This window comes from Archocentrus centrarchus, chromosome 19 (genome assembly GCF_007364275.1).
Source record: "Archocentrus centrarchus isolate MPI-CPG fArcCen1 chromosome 19, fArcCen1, whole genome shotgun sequence".
In the NCBI taxonomy this organism is placed as follows: Eukaryota; Metazoa; Chordata; class Actinopteri; order Cichliformes; family Cichlidae; genus Archocentrus; species Archocentrus centrarchus.
Window position 1 is genome coordinate 6,548,081 of NC_044364.1, and position 17,122 is coordinate 6,565,202.

At 40.2% G+C, this 17,122-nt stretch overlaps 1 protein-coding gene across 3 annotated transcripts in view; it reads left to right on the forward strand.

Annotated features, from left to right (window-relative positions):
* Nucleotides 1-17,122, forward strand: part of mpp2b (MAGUK p55 scaffold protein 2b) — a 51,373-nt gene that overhangs the window by 18,880 nt on the left and 15,371 nt on the right. For all 3 annotated transcript variants that reach the window (XM_030754789.1, XM_030754790.1, XM_030754791.1), the window contains exon 3: nucleotides 7,977-8,077. In XM_030754789.1, coding sequence (XP_030610649.1) covers nucleotides 7,977-8,077 — 101 coding nt within the window. The remainder of the gene's footprint in view (nucleotides 1-7,976; nucleotides 8,078-17,122) is intronic.

Genomic DNA, 17,122 nt, shown 5'->3' on the forward strand with positions numbered 1-17,122 from the left:
GAGACACACAGGAGGATAAAGGGAGAGACCTCCAGTGCATTGTACATTCATGGTGCGTAAGTAGGGGGTCATTCATATGCAATGGTGTTCTGATCAGAGACCGCACGCTTGAAAGTGTCAGACTCACAACCTTCAAATAACTCTCTGGCTCTCTCACTTCCACCCTTTCTCCACGCGTGTGCACGTGCGCGCACACACACACACACACACACAAACTCCACACATATGCTTCACAGTACGCAAACTCTCACACTATCAGAGGAATATTCTGTGTGCCTATCGGACTAATGAAGCAGTGTTCAAACACAGATGATGGATCATTGAGTACAGTGTGTTGGTAGGATTAGACTGTCAAAGATAATCGCTAGGTTTCTACAGAAAGGGACAATTTAATACGGTTCTGGCGGAGGGCATTCGATAATGTGGTGACACTGGCAATTATTTCATCCATATCACACACAGATGATCTCAGTTTGCTCTTTCGTTTACTGTTGCCAACGAAAACAGATGTACAGTCTGAGTCAAACTGCATGCCTCCTTGCAATAAGCTAAGTCAATAAAGTTATTGGTGTTAGTTGCAATGAAAACTTCACACAAAATCATCTCTTTGCTGACACTTCCTGTGGCCTTGGGGGAGGTGGAATGGGAGCTGCCGTCCATTTGCAAAATGTCAACAAATATCACAAGTGTTATCTTCAGTGGTGACCTTCATCCAGCTAATAAGGCGATCTGACCTGCATCCATAGCATGCCAGCTTGTAACAAGCATCACCATGGTGATAGGGAGGATACTTTAAAGTCCCTCGTCCTGCTGATTGGCTATCTAGGACTTGGAAAGAGAGAGAAGGTCATGATTACTTCGCCTGGAAGTGTTGCCTTTTATAGGACATTCACACACACTGTTATAGTTGTTAGACCACTTATATATTTTTTTTTGAGTCAGGCAAGGATAACATACAGTCATTATCCAACTGAGAACAATGGCTTATAATGTGGTGCCTTATTTTTATTTTATTTTATTTTGGAGAACTTGTCATGGGAGTTATTACCCATTACTATTTTTAACTGATGAGGTCAGGCAGGAATTTCCATGATGTTCATAGACAACATTGTGATCTGTAGTGAGAGTAGGGAGCAGGTAGAAGAGAGCCTGGAGAGGTGGCGATATGCGCTGGAGAAAAGAGGAGTGAAAGTCAGTTGAACCAAGACAGAATTCTTATGTGAATAAGAGGGAGGCAGGTGGAAAGCTGAAGGTGCAAGGAGTAGAGGTGGTGAAGGTGGATGAGTTTAGATACCTGGGGTCAACCATCCAAAGCAACAGACAGCGCACAAGAGAGGTGAAGAAGAGAGTGCAGGCAGGGTGGAGCGGGTGGAGATGGTGATTTGTGACAGAAGGATAGCAGCAAGAGTGAAAGGGAAAGTTTACAAGGAGGTAGTGAGATCTGCTATGAGACGGTGGTGCTGACAAAAAGGCAGAAAGCAGAGGTGGAGGTGGCAGAGTTGAAGATGCTAAGATTTTCATTGCAAGTGACCAGGATGGACAAGTTTACAAATGAGTACATCAGAGGGACAGTTCAGGTCAAGCAGTTTGGAGACAAAGTTAGAGAGGCAAGGCTGAGATGGTTTGGACATGCGCAGACGAGAGAGAGTGGATATATCAGACAAAGGAAGCTAAATCTGCTAGGCGGGAAGAAAGGAGGACCACCACAGAGAAGGTTCATGATTGTAATGAAGGAGGACAAGCAGACAGTTGGTGTGACAGAAGAGGATGCTCGGGATATGGTGAGATGGAGGCAGAAGATCTGCTGTGGTGACTCTTAAAGAGAGCAGCCAGAAGAAGAAGAAGAAGAATATTTTTTACAGGAACATAATGTAGAAAAACATGCTTTGGGTAATTTAAAGGTGGCGCCTTCATCTGTTTTCTCCAGTGCACCTCCAACTCCATTAGTTAACGCTCAGCACTGCCTGCAGTACATGTAGCAGAATATCATAACAGCTTCATACTATCTTGCTAGTTAGTTTCTGATACATGGCTGGAAAGTTAATAAATTCAGAATGTTTCCTTTTCAGCATGTGTTTTTTTTTTGTGTGTGTGTAAAGAAAATTAGCAGATATATCAAAATCTGAAAAGTTTACTCTTTTAAAATTCTCTCCGAAATCCAGCTGTTTGGCTCTTCATGGCATAAAATTATATTTATGTGAGGGCAGCAACAGGCCACAGTTTTATTATTTGCGGCTGATGAAACCATCCACTCAAATTTTTATACACTTATGTTTTTGTAGAAGAGCCCTTTCTTTTTTCTGTGGTTCTCCACTTAATCTCTCCTCCATCACCAGGTTATGTGGGCATGCACGCACTGTAGCTGACTCACTGTCCTTTTAGGGTGGGAAAATTACATATTAACCGTATGCATGCTGTGTTTACATCATCTTTCATGTCGGCTTCTGAGTCAGAACTGCAAGATGGAATTTTTGACACTTGTTGGAAAAAAAAAAAACAGGCACACTGTCACTGCAGCATTATTTATACAAAGCATCTGAGGCTTCATGCAGTTCCTATTATAAAGTCACTCCACTTTATCTCAGCCTAAGCAGAGGCATTATCAGCAGCAAGTTAAAACACCTGCGGGAAGGTGCAGGTCCTAAAGCTCCCGTACATAGTTCACTATTTTCTCAGTACCTTCATTTCACATCAAGTTGTCTAAGTCCAAAATTTGGAACTGTGTATTAAATTGCAGCTGTGTTACTAGATTTTGTTTTTGTTTTTACAAGGAGATATATTTCTTTGAAGGCAAGTCTATGCAACACACACGCAGTGATCCACTGTACAAGTGCTTTAGTTGTGTTTTGCATGTTCCGCATTGTTGTCTGAATTTGTGAAGGAATCTCATCAGACTGATTGCACTCAGAGGGCCTCGAGCTGCAACGGTGTGTGCTGTTGGAAAGATTCATAAATCCCACGGCTTTGGGATAAATTAGTTGTCTACTTCAGCCTTAAATGATTCATCAGTTCTAGCACGTACGCGCCACATTGGAATACACTCCAGTCCAATATCATTCTCTACCACTGTCTTAAACATTTATCTTCTGCTACCTGAGGGATTGATAGTAATTATATTTAGCTGGAGAGCCGGGAACAGAATCAAATCTAAGAACAACATTAAAATATTTAATTATGTCTTTCAAGGCCAAATAGTATTTTTTTTTTTTTTATAGAGGTGACTTCCAGCAACTTGCAGCGACTTCTAGCTGCATTTCCATGTGAGACAATGAGAATATCAATGAGCTTTTTAAGGAATCTGTCTGTGTTTCACAGGACAAAGCAGGTGTTGTTACCGACTCTGCAAACTGCAAGTCATCAGTGAGGATGACCTTACCCCTAACTCTGTGCTATTAGAATATATTTTGCTTGTTTTCTTTTCCTGGCTCCCAGGGGGACAAAGAAGATGATCATTCTTATCAAAAGCTATTTTTTTTGTCAAAAAAAAAAAAAAAGAAATCCTCCTAAACATAGGGTTGGGGTTAGTTATCACCACTGATGTCTTAGATCTCACTGGGTTAATTATACTAGAAAATATAAAGATGAAATTATTCCAATTATTAAACAGTAACCCACTGGCTTGCTCAGTACGTGCTGATAAACACGCCTCTTTAACTGACTTTTACTCTCCTGGCTCTGCATCCTAAAACACATTGTTTATCCGACGCATATTAAGCCGACCAGACTGTTTTTATAGCTCAAAACAACTGGGAGTAGAGAGTCAGCTGCACACTGTACTCCTCTGTGAGTACTGTAATACCCCGTGAGAATTCAACATAGAGAAACAACAACACAACTGCATCTCCCACATCTTTTCCTTCTTTTTTCCACCCTCCCATAGTTCCTCCATGTAACCTCTCCCTGCTTCCCCAGCTGCTGTTCCACAGCAACAGAATAACCTTCAACAAGAGGTTCTTGCACCCCGCTGTGCTCCAAACACAAACAATAACAGCCCAGATTGTTTTGCTGCTTCCATGACATTGGGTTTAATTGTAACTCTCCTTGGAGGTGAGCAGGCGCTCAGATGAGACTTTAACAGAAAAAAGCACCTTTAATTTAGTTCCCTTTGATTACACGTCCCCTGCCGTAACAAAGGCGGGGAAGCTGTTATTTTGGTAATCTTTGTTGAGAGGTGATGCAGGGAGCCAAGACAGCATGTTATAATTTTCAATTTTGACTGAGTGACACACTGCTAACTAAAATTATTCCCCCCCCCACCCCCTAAAACTACATTTTATCTTTCTTGAGATCTTCAGATTTCCCCATAATTATCTGCTTCCTCTACTGGCGTCTTCTTCAGGAGTTTATCCTTAAATGCAATAGATGTAAAATAGTGAAATCCTCCAAGGAGAAAATCTACTCAAGTGTGAAACTTTTATACTGGAAGAGCAGGTTGAGTAGAGGGCGTGATGTGCTTGTAGCTGGTTAAGTCTGTCGGCACACCTGAGTCCCTCTTTGTGCGTTTAAGCACTCACCTGCTAAATGAAAGCTCTCTAATGGTATCAAGTTACAGTGTGTGGTAGAGGCAATTCAGATTCAGTGAAGCGAAAAATAACTTTTGCCTGAGTTCTCACCTGTAAAGGCTCACAGGACGGCAGGAAGTATATTAATACGCAAATGTCTACACTCAACTTTGGAGCTGAAATGAATCGTGATACCTTCAGTAATAGTCTGCAGCTATATGGGTAGTTTATGCAGGACTGCTGTGACAGTGGTGGTATACAAGATGAACATTCCACCTGAATGCTAAAGAGGAGGTTATTAGAAGCAGAAACTTGCAGCATAAAAAAAGGGAAGTGAATGTTTTATCCTACGCTGGGCACAGACTAAACGGCTGTCAGGCCGGTTGTGAATACAATTTGGACTCGTTGATGGATTGAGAGTCTAATTTATGTGTTTTTTTTTTCTCCTCAAGAAGTCACTGGAGCCTTTATTCACCTCAGCTGCAGCAGTTAGCAGGGCTTTATTTGAAGCAGGCTTTTATTAGACACTGTCTTTAAAATACAACAAACTCACACAATGTCTGTTTCAAACTAAAAGTCCTGCAGCATCGCAGTGCACCGAACCCTTTCATTTCTTAACAAGGGTTTTATTGTGAAACATTTGCTGGAACTCGCATTGTTACAGCAGTATATCGCTGGGTCATCGGCCAGAGGAGCGTCCAATCACTGGGTAAGCACACTTATAGCAGAAAAGCGGGTCATTTTTTTTGAAGACCAGTGGAGAAGAAAATCACAAAACTCAAAAGGAAAAAGAGCAAAAAGGACAACAACAACAAAAAGCCACTGCTGTCATTTTTAAGAAAAAATAGTTTTCACTGGATGGGTAGATGATTCTTCTGGGTGGGTTGTGTTTATCTCTGAAGACAAGCTTCTGTGGCCAAACCCCTGTGCTTTGATGCACACCATGGAAAATAGGGAAAGCAGTGCTTATTATAGTGTATTAAGTGCATAAACCTGGATAGAGAAGAAAGGCAGCGATACCCAAGGAGGACAAGTTGGATTTTTAATAATTTCTCTGAATGATATATGTATTCCAGTCATACTCAGCACTGTGATGGTTATTAATCTTTGGTCCTTTTCACACCTGCTGATGGTTCCTTTGTATCTAAATGTGAATCAAAACCTTTTCCAATTTGTGATTTTTTGTGTGTGTGTGTGTGTTTAAAATCCATGACACACTTTAGAAAGCTGCCTGTTTTATCAGGACTGTTAGACAAGCCTGTGGCCAATGTGTAAATATATTAAAACAACCAGTGACAAAGTTAGATAAGGGCTAGAAAAGAAGATAAAAAAAGTGGAAATTAAACATGAGAAAAAGAAATAAAAATCCTCACACATGTCTACGTGCAGCAGAGATGAGCTGACATTGGGGAAAGTGCCGATGTGACAACAACAATTGCGTACAGTTGCAGTGATTAAGGGGAATTATGCAGGACCTGTAAACCAAGCCTGCTGGTCTGATATTCTCTGCCAGACACAAACCTGGCAACGCTCCTGCTGGAGCAGAGCTGGTGTTAGAGGAAAAGTGGAAGAGGAACCAAAAAAAAAAAAGACTCTACTGCAGAAGACTTGTGAAATTATGAATTTAATTTACTTATGAAAGTACTGTGCGAGAGGATGGATGTACTGTGTAATCACTGAGGTGGATTTCCTGTGGCACCTTTTCTTTTTTTTATGCCTTTTTTTTCTAGATAAAGGCAAAGATGAGAAGAGTTTGCTCTCTTTATGTTTATTAGTATTTCAAGTGTGCATTTAAAAATACTTTCAAAACCCAACAGAAGCAGACCAGAAATAGTGCTGTGGTCACTCTCTAAATATCTGTTGCCTTATCGTAACAAAAGCTGTCACTGATGAATTGTTTGCTTTTTTTTTTTTTTTCCAAATATGGAACAAAGTTCAATGAATAAGCAAACATGCTGAGCTTCATTTCACTAAAATTGAACTAGGACCCCCTAAACGTTTTATGGGATATTAATAATTAATAAAAAGGGTGCAATGAGGGCATCTTCAGAAAGGGGACATAGCAGAAACATATAGAGAGCCAAGGCCTAATTATACAAGAAGAAATCAGTGCACTTTATACCTGTGACAGAAATCAGACAGCAAAAACATGGATGAAAAAGAGCCAAAAATGTTTAGAATATATTTTTAGGCGCTTTCAATGAGCTTTAATTACCGCATCCATTTGTTTTGGTCTTTTTTAGCCCAACCAATAGTTCGGTGGAGCCGATATATCATCTGATCTTAGCTATGGGAGATATATCAGTATCTGCATTTATAACAGCCGGTAAATGAAAGCGATAGATCAGATTTTTAAATCAGCAGACTTAGAAATCAGTTAGGCTCTAGTTTTCTGATTCCTCATAGTAAGAATACATCCAATCATTTATGTTTGCAGGAAACTGGGGCACAGACTTTTCACACAAAAAGAACTGGCAGCTCTCTCATTGGATCAGTCACATCTTATTACTCTACATGAGCTTTTCAGGAGATGAGACCTTTGAAGTCGGTCGTGTTGTATCTGTGCTGGGCCGTTGGTCTGCCAGCATCTCAAACATTAAGAACGGTGTTGTATTTTTAGCTGAGACAAAGGCCTTAGTGTCTGTTTAGTGACTTAGAACAGTTCTGTTCCCTGTTAATAGAAATGCCCACTCTTCTGACAGTCATATCTGCTGTGATTGATGCCTCCTGGTAGGTGATGTCAGCTTGTTTGTTTCCTTGATGACTCATAAGTCCGGAGAGATGCCATGAGGATAGACTGAACCTTCTCTGACCATCATCGAATTGTTGATGTCTCATTGCAGCTGCTGATCGATTGGTTGTGCTGTATCAGTTTGAGTTTACATTACTGAGAAAGAGGAGCATGTATGCATTTAGGGGTTTCTGCTCCATGAGCCAGAAAGTTCATTTCAAAACTCGACTGCTGACTTATGGCATATTAAAATCTATTCTTATCCAAGTTTTAAAACAGTGCACTGATGGAAAAAAAACATGTTTATTCTCTGAGCAACCTCAGCAGCTGCATTATTGTGAAGCTGGAGTGTGTGTGTGTGTGTGTGTGTGTGTGTGCGCGTGCGTGTGTGTGTCTGTGTGAACTTTTGTGTAGGAGAGAAAAGGAGGAAGCTGGGAGTTGTGGGAGAAAGATACTGTTGCTTGTGATAGACTTAAGAGCAGAATAACTGACAGAGGTGAAATTGCTTGGGAAAGGATGTGAGGCTCCTTCTTCTTCCCCTCTCCCTTCTTCCGTTCTCCCTCCTGCTCACTTTTCCTCCAGACTTCTTTCATTTGGGAATGAAGTATGAGCTACTGTATGTACTCTCTATCTCTTTGAGGTGAGCTCTTCAGTCTGTTTCCCATGGGTAACTGTGGAATACAGTAACTGTTTTTTTTTTCTTTTGTGTTTCCTCTATCTTTTTTTTTGTTTTGTTTGTGCAGCCATGCATCAGGCCCTGGACACACTGAGTGACAGCACAAGCTCCACAACTGCCAACGACCTGGACCTCATCTTCCTCAAGGGCATCATGGAGAGCCCAGTGGTGAGAATGACTTCAATGAAATTATACATGTCTGCTGAAATCTGTGTCTGTGTGACGTGCAGTAACAGAGGTGAGATATATGGAGTTAGATGCAAGTTTGTTTCCAGGAACATCAACAGTATTGTATGGATACATATTTATAATTTGTACTAATGGTAAATGGACTGGTTTTTATGGATTTTCTACTCAAGCACTCATCCATTCATGCTCACATTCATGCAGCCACTTTTTTTCTGCATCTAAGTGCTTTCTATTCAACATTCGCACACATTCAAACTTGCCTTCATAACTGCCTAAATTCTTCGTGGCACTTATTCAACAAGGTGCTGGAAACATTCCTCAGAGATTTTGGTCCATATTGACATGATAGCGTCACACAGTTGCTGCAGACTTGTCGGCTGCACATCTGTGATTGGAATCTCCGGTTCCACCACATCCCAAGAGTGCTCACTTGGACTGAGATCTGGTGACTGTAGAAACCGTTTGAGTGCAGTGAACTAATTGTCATGTTTAAGAAAGCAGTTTGAGGTGATTCGAATTTTGTGATGTGATGTGTTATGCTGCTGGAAGCAGCTGTCAGAAGAGGGGTACACGTGGACAGCAACAATACTCAGGTAGGCTGTGTGGTTTAAACAGTACTTAGTTGGTACTAAGGGACCCAAAGTGTGCCAAGAATATATGCCGAACACCATTACACCACCATCAGCCTAAACTGTTGATACAAGGCATGCTAGTTGTTGCAGCAGAAATCGAGACTCATCAGACCAGGAAACATTTATGAATTGTACCCTCAGTCTCCTGTTCTTAGGGAACTGGAGTGGCTCCAGCTGTTGTAGCCCATCCACTTCAAGATTCAATATGTTGTGCATTCAATGATGCTCTACTGCATAGCTTGGTTGTAACGAGCAGTTATTTGAGTTACTGTTGTACTTCTATCAGCTTGAAAGCAGTCTGGACATCCTCGTCCGACCTCTGGCATCAACAAGGCATTTTCTCCCAGAGAGCTGCTCACTGGATATTTTCTCTTTTTTAGACCATTCTCTGTAAGCCCTAGAGATGGCTGTGTGGGAAAATCTCAGTAGATCAGCAGTTTCTGACATGTCTGGCAGCAGCAACCATGCCACGTTTAGAGTCACTTAAATCACCTTTCTTCCACATTCTGAGACTCGGTTTGAACTGCAGCAGGTCGTTCTGAACTCATCTACATGCCTCAATGCATCAATCGGCTAAACTGATAAACTAAGTACTGGCATACTTAATGAAGTGGCCGATGACTGCAAATGCTATGAAAAGCTTTAATACAATTACATTAAAAAAAAGGACATTTTCCCAGAGCTCTTTGGCACATTCTTTCTGGCAGTTTCCTGATCTATCTGCTTTCAATCTTTAAAATACCGTCATGACATTTTTGAGTGACATTTTTTAAATGAATCCACTTGGAGCCATATTTGGTGTTGTAGACGAGAACAACAGGAATTTCTGCGCAACTAAGGTTAAAATAACAAAATTAGTCACATTATTAGCACAGAAAGTGATTCTGAATTGGAAGAGCCCTCACCCACTGAGAGCTGATACAGCATCTTAAACTTAAGAAGCGAATACTCACTGCACCTGTCTTCTCTGATAAATTTGAGGAAAAACTGGAAACCCTTTGTGGACGACTTTAAATACTAAGCTTTAAGCTTTAATTACCATTTTCCACCATTCCCTCGCTAGTCTGAATGTTATCTAAAATGGATTTAATAAAACCTGCTGATTTTATCGTTTTCATGGGAGTTTTAGAAACCTATTGCAGTGAGACTAGAGAAAAACTTTGTATCTGCATGCGTTATTACACGTAGCTCGTTTTGTGTGTTGTCATGCACTTTGAGTTTTGCAACTCAATACAAACATTCTGATGAAAACCAAATTGTAAAGAGGCACTCGTAGTTTCTCCCCTCATTAATATTACTAACATGATTTTTTTTTTTGTAAATTTGACAATGATGATTTCAAAGGTCTTTGAGTAGTTTTACTACTTCTCTCTGTGGTTTGAAGTGTTTTAAATTTATTCTAGAAAGCTGGAATAAGCATTCATATGTTGAGGAATTTACTTTTGAAGTTTAATCTCATTGCGGATAAAGTTAAAGGATAAATCCATTAAAGTTTGCTCGTTTCATCCACCCTGCCGTTAACAGAGGGTGAGCACGGGGATGCAGAGTACTGTACTCTGCATCCTCTCAGCAACTGATATTGGTGATGTTGTGCAAACTTAAACCCAGCTACTGCACACCTCACGAAGAAGTAGAAGTATTAGCATTTCCACTCTTTCAGACCTGTCAGTCATTCATTCTTGACATGTCAGACAACTTGACAAGTGCAGCTGGAGTAGCAAACCTCAGTAAAAACAGGAAGTGATGATTAGCATACGTAAGTGTTTAAATCGATTTATTTATTCCCGAAAGCTGTGTTAGAGATTTAGATAAGGAACTTCACCCTCTTTATAACTATTGCACTGAAAATGACTCACTTGCACATTTTTCATAAGTTTGACAAGTTCTCTGTGCACTATACTTCATGCGTGGTTTTCTCACATGTTTAGATATATTTTTCCACTGTGAAATGTGACAAAATTATTACATCGGAATTGATTGTAACCAGTGTTGGTTTTAGCTGCTCTAAACAACCCATCAGACTTAGTATAAAGGAGGCAGTCATCAGTTTGTAATGAGACTTCTTGAAATCCAAAATGTAAAAGGTGATTAATGACACCAGGCAACTAATGTGTATCTAAAACTCCTACTGGAACTTCCCTTATAGTGATATGATGTGGTGACAAAGGAAATATATACAATCTCTTGAGCCTTGCACTTTAACATTGTAATACACACTGCTTATAGCAGTAAAATATTTACAGTACCAGTAACATAGTAGCCATTAACTCTTCAGTAACTGAATATTGTTCCATTGGCCTGATTTTACTGACGATCAGCTGTTTCTCCACAGTGCCTTAGTGAGGATCCTTACATTTCTTCAGTCATCACGTATGTGGACTACACAGCTGAATAACCAACCTGATTTCTGAAAACCTACAAACTAGTACACTTCGTGCACACGGTGATAGATGCAATTTCTTAGCTGTTCCCATGTAAAATGCTTCATGGGAAACTAGCCCCAAGTCATTCTTATTCAAATGTAGGAGAGTGATGTCGTGCGGAGTATGGCTTTTTGAAGTGAAGGTGAAGAGTGGAAGAGCCGAGCAGTGCCAGGCAGGTTTTTTTTTTTTTTCACAGTTTCAAATCACTGCGTCTTCCCTTCCCACTTCTTGCCAAGAGCAGAATTTCTCATGCCTTTTAAAAATTTGGACTTTTTTCAAAGCAATAGGAAGATATGGAAAAAGTATCCCGCTGTGCGCTGCAAACATGTGCAAGGAAAAAGTATATGTGTAATTTAAAGCATATACAGAAAGTAAATTTTTTTTTCTTATATTTGTGCTGATAAGAGTCATCAGCAGTGACCTGGAAGCTGTTTGTGGATAAGAGGTTTCTCTGTTCAGGCAGATGCATCGGTCTGTAGGCTACTCCTCCACAGAGGTGGGAAGTAACAAAGTACAACTGCTTCGTTACTGTACTTAAGTAGAATTTTCAGGTATCTGTACGTTACTTGAATTTTTATTTTTCAACAACTTTTTACTTTTACTCCCCTACATTTTTACACAAATATCTGTACTTTCCACTCCTTACATTTCCAGAATAGGCTGGCTACTTTAGGTTTAACATCTGAGGAAAGATTTTCTTTCATATCACTGCGCCTTTAAACATCAAACAGATCTGAGCTTAAATGATAACACATGTAAAGACGTAAAAGACAATCCTATTGCTGTGTCCATCATTGGGGATTACTGTATACAAAAACCGACTGTCAGAAGGTCTTTTTGTAATAAATTTTGTTCCAGGAGCGCTCCTGTGTGCGGACTTTCTTCTCCCACAATTGTTGCATACAAACACATGAAAGAGGTGTTGTGTCAAAAAGTGACCGTCTACCAAAAAGTGATTTCTGATGTTTCTATGTGGTTTTGTCTTATGTTGGTAAATCGACTGTAGTCAACAAGAATCATAAAGGGCTTATTCAGTGCAGGATAAACAGGTCAGCTTATTGTACTGTAGTGAATTTACAGTAAAGCTCTGTGTCAGACTGGTGCACAGCGGCTGTGGTGTTCGTGGTCAGTTTGGTTACATCACGTGTAGCAGAGATCAATTTGAATTGAAGGGGATGATGCTTAGATTCAGTCACTGAATTCCACCTTTATACCAACTTTATACTGTAATTATAAAGAAAAAAATATAAACAGTATACTGGTAGTGAATAAGATACTGGGTTACATCTTGTTGAACTCACCACGCACACACCACAGAGCAGCAGCAGCAGCAGCACAGATCAGCTGATCACAGCCTGTACAGAAAGTTGTGATTTTTTTTTTTCCCTCATGCGGAGCCACTACAACCAATCTCAGGGTTCCCCCACCTGCCGAATCCTGCTTTAACACCTGATTATGCTCATTTTTGTGTAGGTGTAGAAGCAGAGTCACCCTCTACAATGTGGGCAGCAGAAAATAGAGCTGTTTTTAAAATTCTCTTTCACTGTTTGTGTCCTACATGTCAGATTCAAGCTGAGTACATTCATTAGAATTATAATTTAGATTGGAATAACATTTGTATTCTCATTTAATATTATTATATTGGTATATTGCACGAGGTCCAGTTAGCTTTGCAAACAAATGTCCTCCAAAGAGCTACTTTTATTTCCTTACTTTGAATATATTTCAGAGCCTGTACTTTTTCACTTTTACTTGAGTAAAAAAAAAAAAGTTGAATCAGTACCAGAGCATTTTTTAAACACAGGGATCTGCACTTTTACTAAAGCAAAGAGTGTCTGTACTTTTGCCACCTCTGCTCCTCAAACTTGGACAGGGCCTGAGGTAAAAAGCTGTGTAGTATTATAGTATCAGTTAGTACTTTCTGTTTACAAAATTTAGACATGGACTGTTCACAAGAAACAACAGGGTGTACTTCATCAAAAGTCTAAAATATTGCTATAAACAGAGCTTCTTCTGTTTCCTTACATCCTTTCTCTCTCTGTTGCTTACTTTTTAATATGCTTTGAGGTGTGTGTGGCGGCGTGCAAGAGCATGACGCTGCTATTTGTGCTGAGTGTCTTAGAGACATGCAGTCCCGGTGTATTGATGACCACGCTCATAAAAGATTCATCTAATGCAAGCTGTGGGCCTTGGTGTAGGGTTTAAGAAGGATTTCCTAGACAATAGTTTCCTTTGACTCGTGGTGGATCTTTAAACACTTAATGAGCTTTTGCTTGATGTGCTGAGAGACCGAGAAAATACTAACAGAGAGACAGGGCAGCAGAGCGAGGGTTCACGTGTGCATGCTTATGGCAAGGTGGCCACAGTTATGCTAATTGCACAGAACAACGCAATCAGCACAACCCACGGTTCTGTAATGATTCAGAATCGTGATTAGACAGACAATTAGCAGATATTGACAAGAGGTGCTAAAATTCAAAAATGCATTTGCAGTGCTTCATTATTATCAGTTATGTGGCACTGACTCAGCACCTGGCTCTATATCTAACAGAGCAATCACAACTATTAAGGCAGCTAGGGCAGCTAAATGAGCTGACGTTTGCTTTGAGACTTTTAGCTTTGTACCCTGTGCTGTTTAATCTAATTTCTAAGCTATCACATTCTGCCTGTTCAGACTGTTAATGAGACTCAAGTGTCTTTGTAAAACAGTGCCGTGTGGCCTCCAAAAAACTGAACCTTGGTACTGCTCAAAATAGCTCGTGCAAAAATATCTTTCTATAATACACCACATTTCATCAGGAGTTCAGCAACCAATCATGGCACACAGGTAGATCGCTTAAGTCCCTGAAGGTTATTATCTATATCACATATTAAGACAACATTTGCTGCCAGGCAACCACATACTAACAGGCAAAACTGACCAATTTTTAGCATCTATGCACCTATAAGAACTTATGAAAGCATCGTATGAGTTTAATTTTATGATAGTAGCATCTAATTTATATCCACAAAACTTGAATATTATGATATATATTCAATTCAATTCTATTTTTATAGTGCCTCAAGGCACTTTTTATTGTAAGGTAAAGACCATGTAATAACACAGAGAAAATCTATAGATGTGATATATTATGATGCAGTCTTGTTGAGTGGCAGCCACCTAACAATAGACTAAAGCAAATAAATAAAATAAATCATAGCATATATAGAATTATAACTGACATTTCAGGCAAAGTCAAGAAAAGTCCATCCATCCATCCATCCATCCATCCATCCATCCATCCATCCATCCAGGGTTAACACAGACAGACAACCATCCACACTCACATTCACATCAATAGTCCATTTAGAATCAATAGTTTCTGACTTATTAGTCCTGACTTATTATGTTGGTGCTTATTATCCTCCCATGCAAAATAAAGCCGGAGGATATTGCCATCATACCATCTGTCTGTCCAGACATCTGTATGGTTTTACTTTTCTGGTCTATAGACTCCAAAACCGCAAGGATTTGAGCCATGAAATCTCGCATACGTGTTCTTTACTCTTCAGCGATGTGCAGCATGATATTCATATTCCTGGATGTGTTTAGTACCCTTTGTACACTTTGGCTGTATTTATTTATCTGAAGTGGAGAGTAAACAGCATGGAGGATTTCACGCTGCTAATGCTATGATAATATATGCTAAGGATATGCAGCGTCTTTCTCATCCCTGACTGGTTTAGTCCAATCATGTGATCATATTGTGTTGTGTGATTGGCTATACCTATTTGACCATTATTGACTGAAATGGAGAAAGTGGGGATTTCCCATATCTAGCAACTGACCTAGGTCATTGAACTGCTGGCAGGAGCTAGATAGTGAGAAATTGAGGAATCCCAAATTTGTAGGTAAAGAGCCAGTCAGTGTATAGTAACATCAGTTCTAGGCTGCAGCCTTATTGATTAGCCTGTGACGCCAACTTCTGATTGGCTGAGAATTGTCTAGCATGTTGGTCAGGGATGGACTCATGGCCATAAATAGTATAGATTATGAGTCATCATTGAACAATATTAAAGTCATACCTACCGCTCAGCAATATTGCTCAAATGTAAACAGCATGGTTGCATTATATTTTGTACATGGGTGCCTTATGATTATAGTGCTGTTGTACATAATGCATTGATACCAGCAGATTATGTAGTTTGGGTGCATTATGTAGTAATATTCCTGTACACACATGAGTATAATATAATGTGAATAGCTTGTATGCATTATGTCTGGCTTATTGTTATAAATTAGATAAATAGAAATACATTATGCAGTATACACCCTTGTACAGGAGTACAGTACGTACTTTCACTAGTTTGTGGGTCTGTTCTAAGACGTGGTTACCAAAAAAGTATTTTTAGAAACATTAAAGATAATCAGAGAATATCAATCTCTTACAGCATACTTAAAGTTTTGATTTAATAAGTATTGTTAAGATTGAAAAGATGTTTGCTGGAATATGTATTATATCTGTACTATTCCCAGGGGTGACTAAAAGTATTTGGATAAAAGTTGAGGGCAAACCCTCCAAATTAAAAAAAAAGTCATTTTGCAGAAGATAATAAGATGTCTGCTGAAGGGTGGATGGAGCTGTAATTGTTTCAGTCTCTTCCTGACTCCTAGGCACGCAGCTGAGCTAGTGGATATGGTTGTGTTGGTGTGCATGTTAAGGTCAGTTAGTGTGGTGGCAGAGAAGACAGTATTAAGCATTGTTTATACCAGAGGGATAAGAAGGTTGTGGTGGCCCCCCTACGGAGAAGAATGCTGCTGTTGCTGCATCTCTGAAACCGCAATATCCAGCTTTTAGGTCAGCTTGAGCTGTCACTCTGAGGGTAATTAACAGCCCTGTTGCTGATTGAGGAAGTGCTAATGATGACGGCTCACTCTGCAAGGTTAGATGCACAGTAGGATGCACACCCTCTTGACACTGTAACACGTGTAAAGTAATTGCAAATAGGTTTTTTTAAATTTTTGGTGAACGTTTTCTAACATTAGGTAATGTTGTTGTCATGGCCGGGGAGGAAACAGGCGAGGAATGGCTGACACGAAGGACTCCAGAAGTCAGCGTAACTTAAAAGGGATTTATTTAAGCGGGGGAAAAACAAATACAAAAATCTTGGAAGGGAGACGACGGGCAAACACAGGGAACACACGGGCACACAACATCAACGACGCGACAGAGAACAAAAGAAAACTGAGGGCTTAAATACACAATGGGTAATCAGGGCAAGAGGAAACAGCAGGGAACAACAGGTGAGGCAAATGAAACTAATTACACAGGGGAAGCAAAGCTAAACACAAAGCACAAGGAAATCACATTGGCAAAATAAAACAGGAAGTGATAAACCAAGGAACACGCAGACAAGTCACAACACTGGGAACATGACAAACATACAGGGAGGACAAACTCAGGAAATAAACTATTAACACAAAATGCTGGGCCAACGGCCCAGGACATGACAGTACCCCCCCCTCAAAGGCCGGCTCCCGACGGCCAAAACCAGAAACAAAACCAGACAAGGGCGGGAGGCGGGGGACCAGGAAGGAGGGCCCGAAACAAAAACAGACAGGGAGCAAACAAAGTCAGGAACAAACCCAAAAACACAAGGAAGCACTGGAGCAAGGGTAGAGCACAAGGGCAAAAAACAATAAGCACAAGGAACCGAACAAAGAAAAGCAATGGCACAAGCTGAATACAGTCCAAAAACCAGAGCAAAAACACGGGGATGAGAAAACAAAAAAAAAAAACAACCGGATTAAAAAAAAAGCGACAGCACAAGGCCGGAGAGCTCCAATGTCCAAAATAGGGGGTCGAAACAAGGAACAGTCCAGGAGCTATGACAAAACAAAAACAGCAGGGGAAAAAACAGTCCACAGTTCAGGGGAGTCAGTGGGAAATCCAAAACAAAAGACACACAGTTCAGGAGGCCGCAGAGGC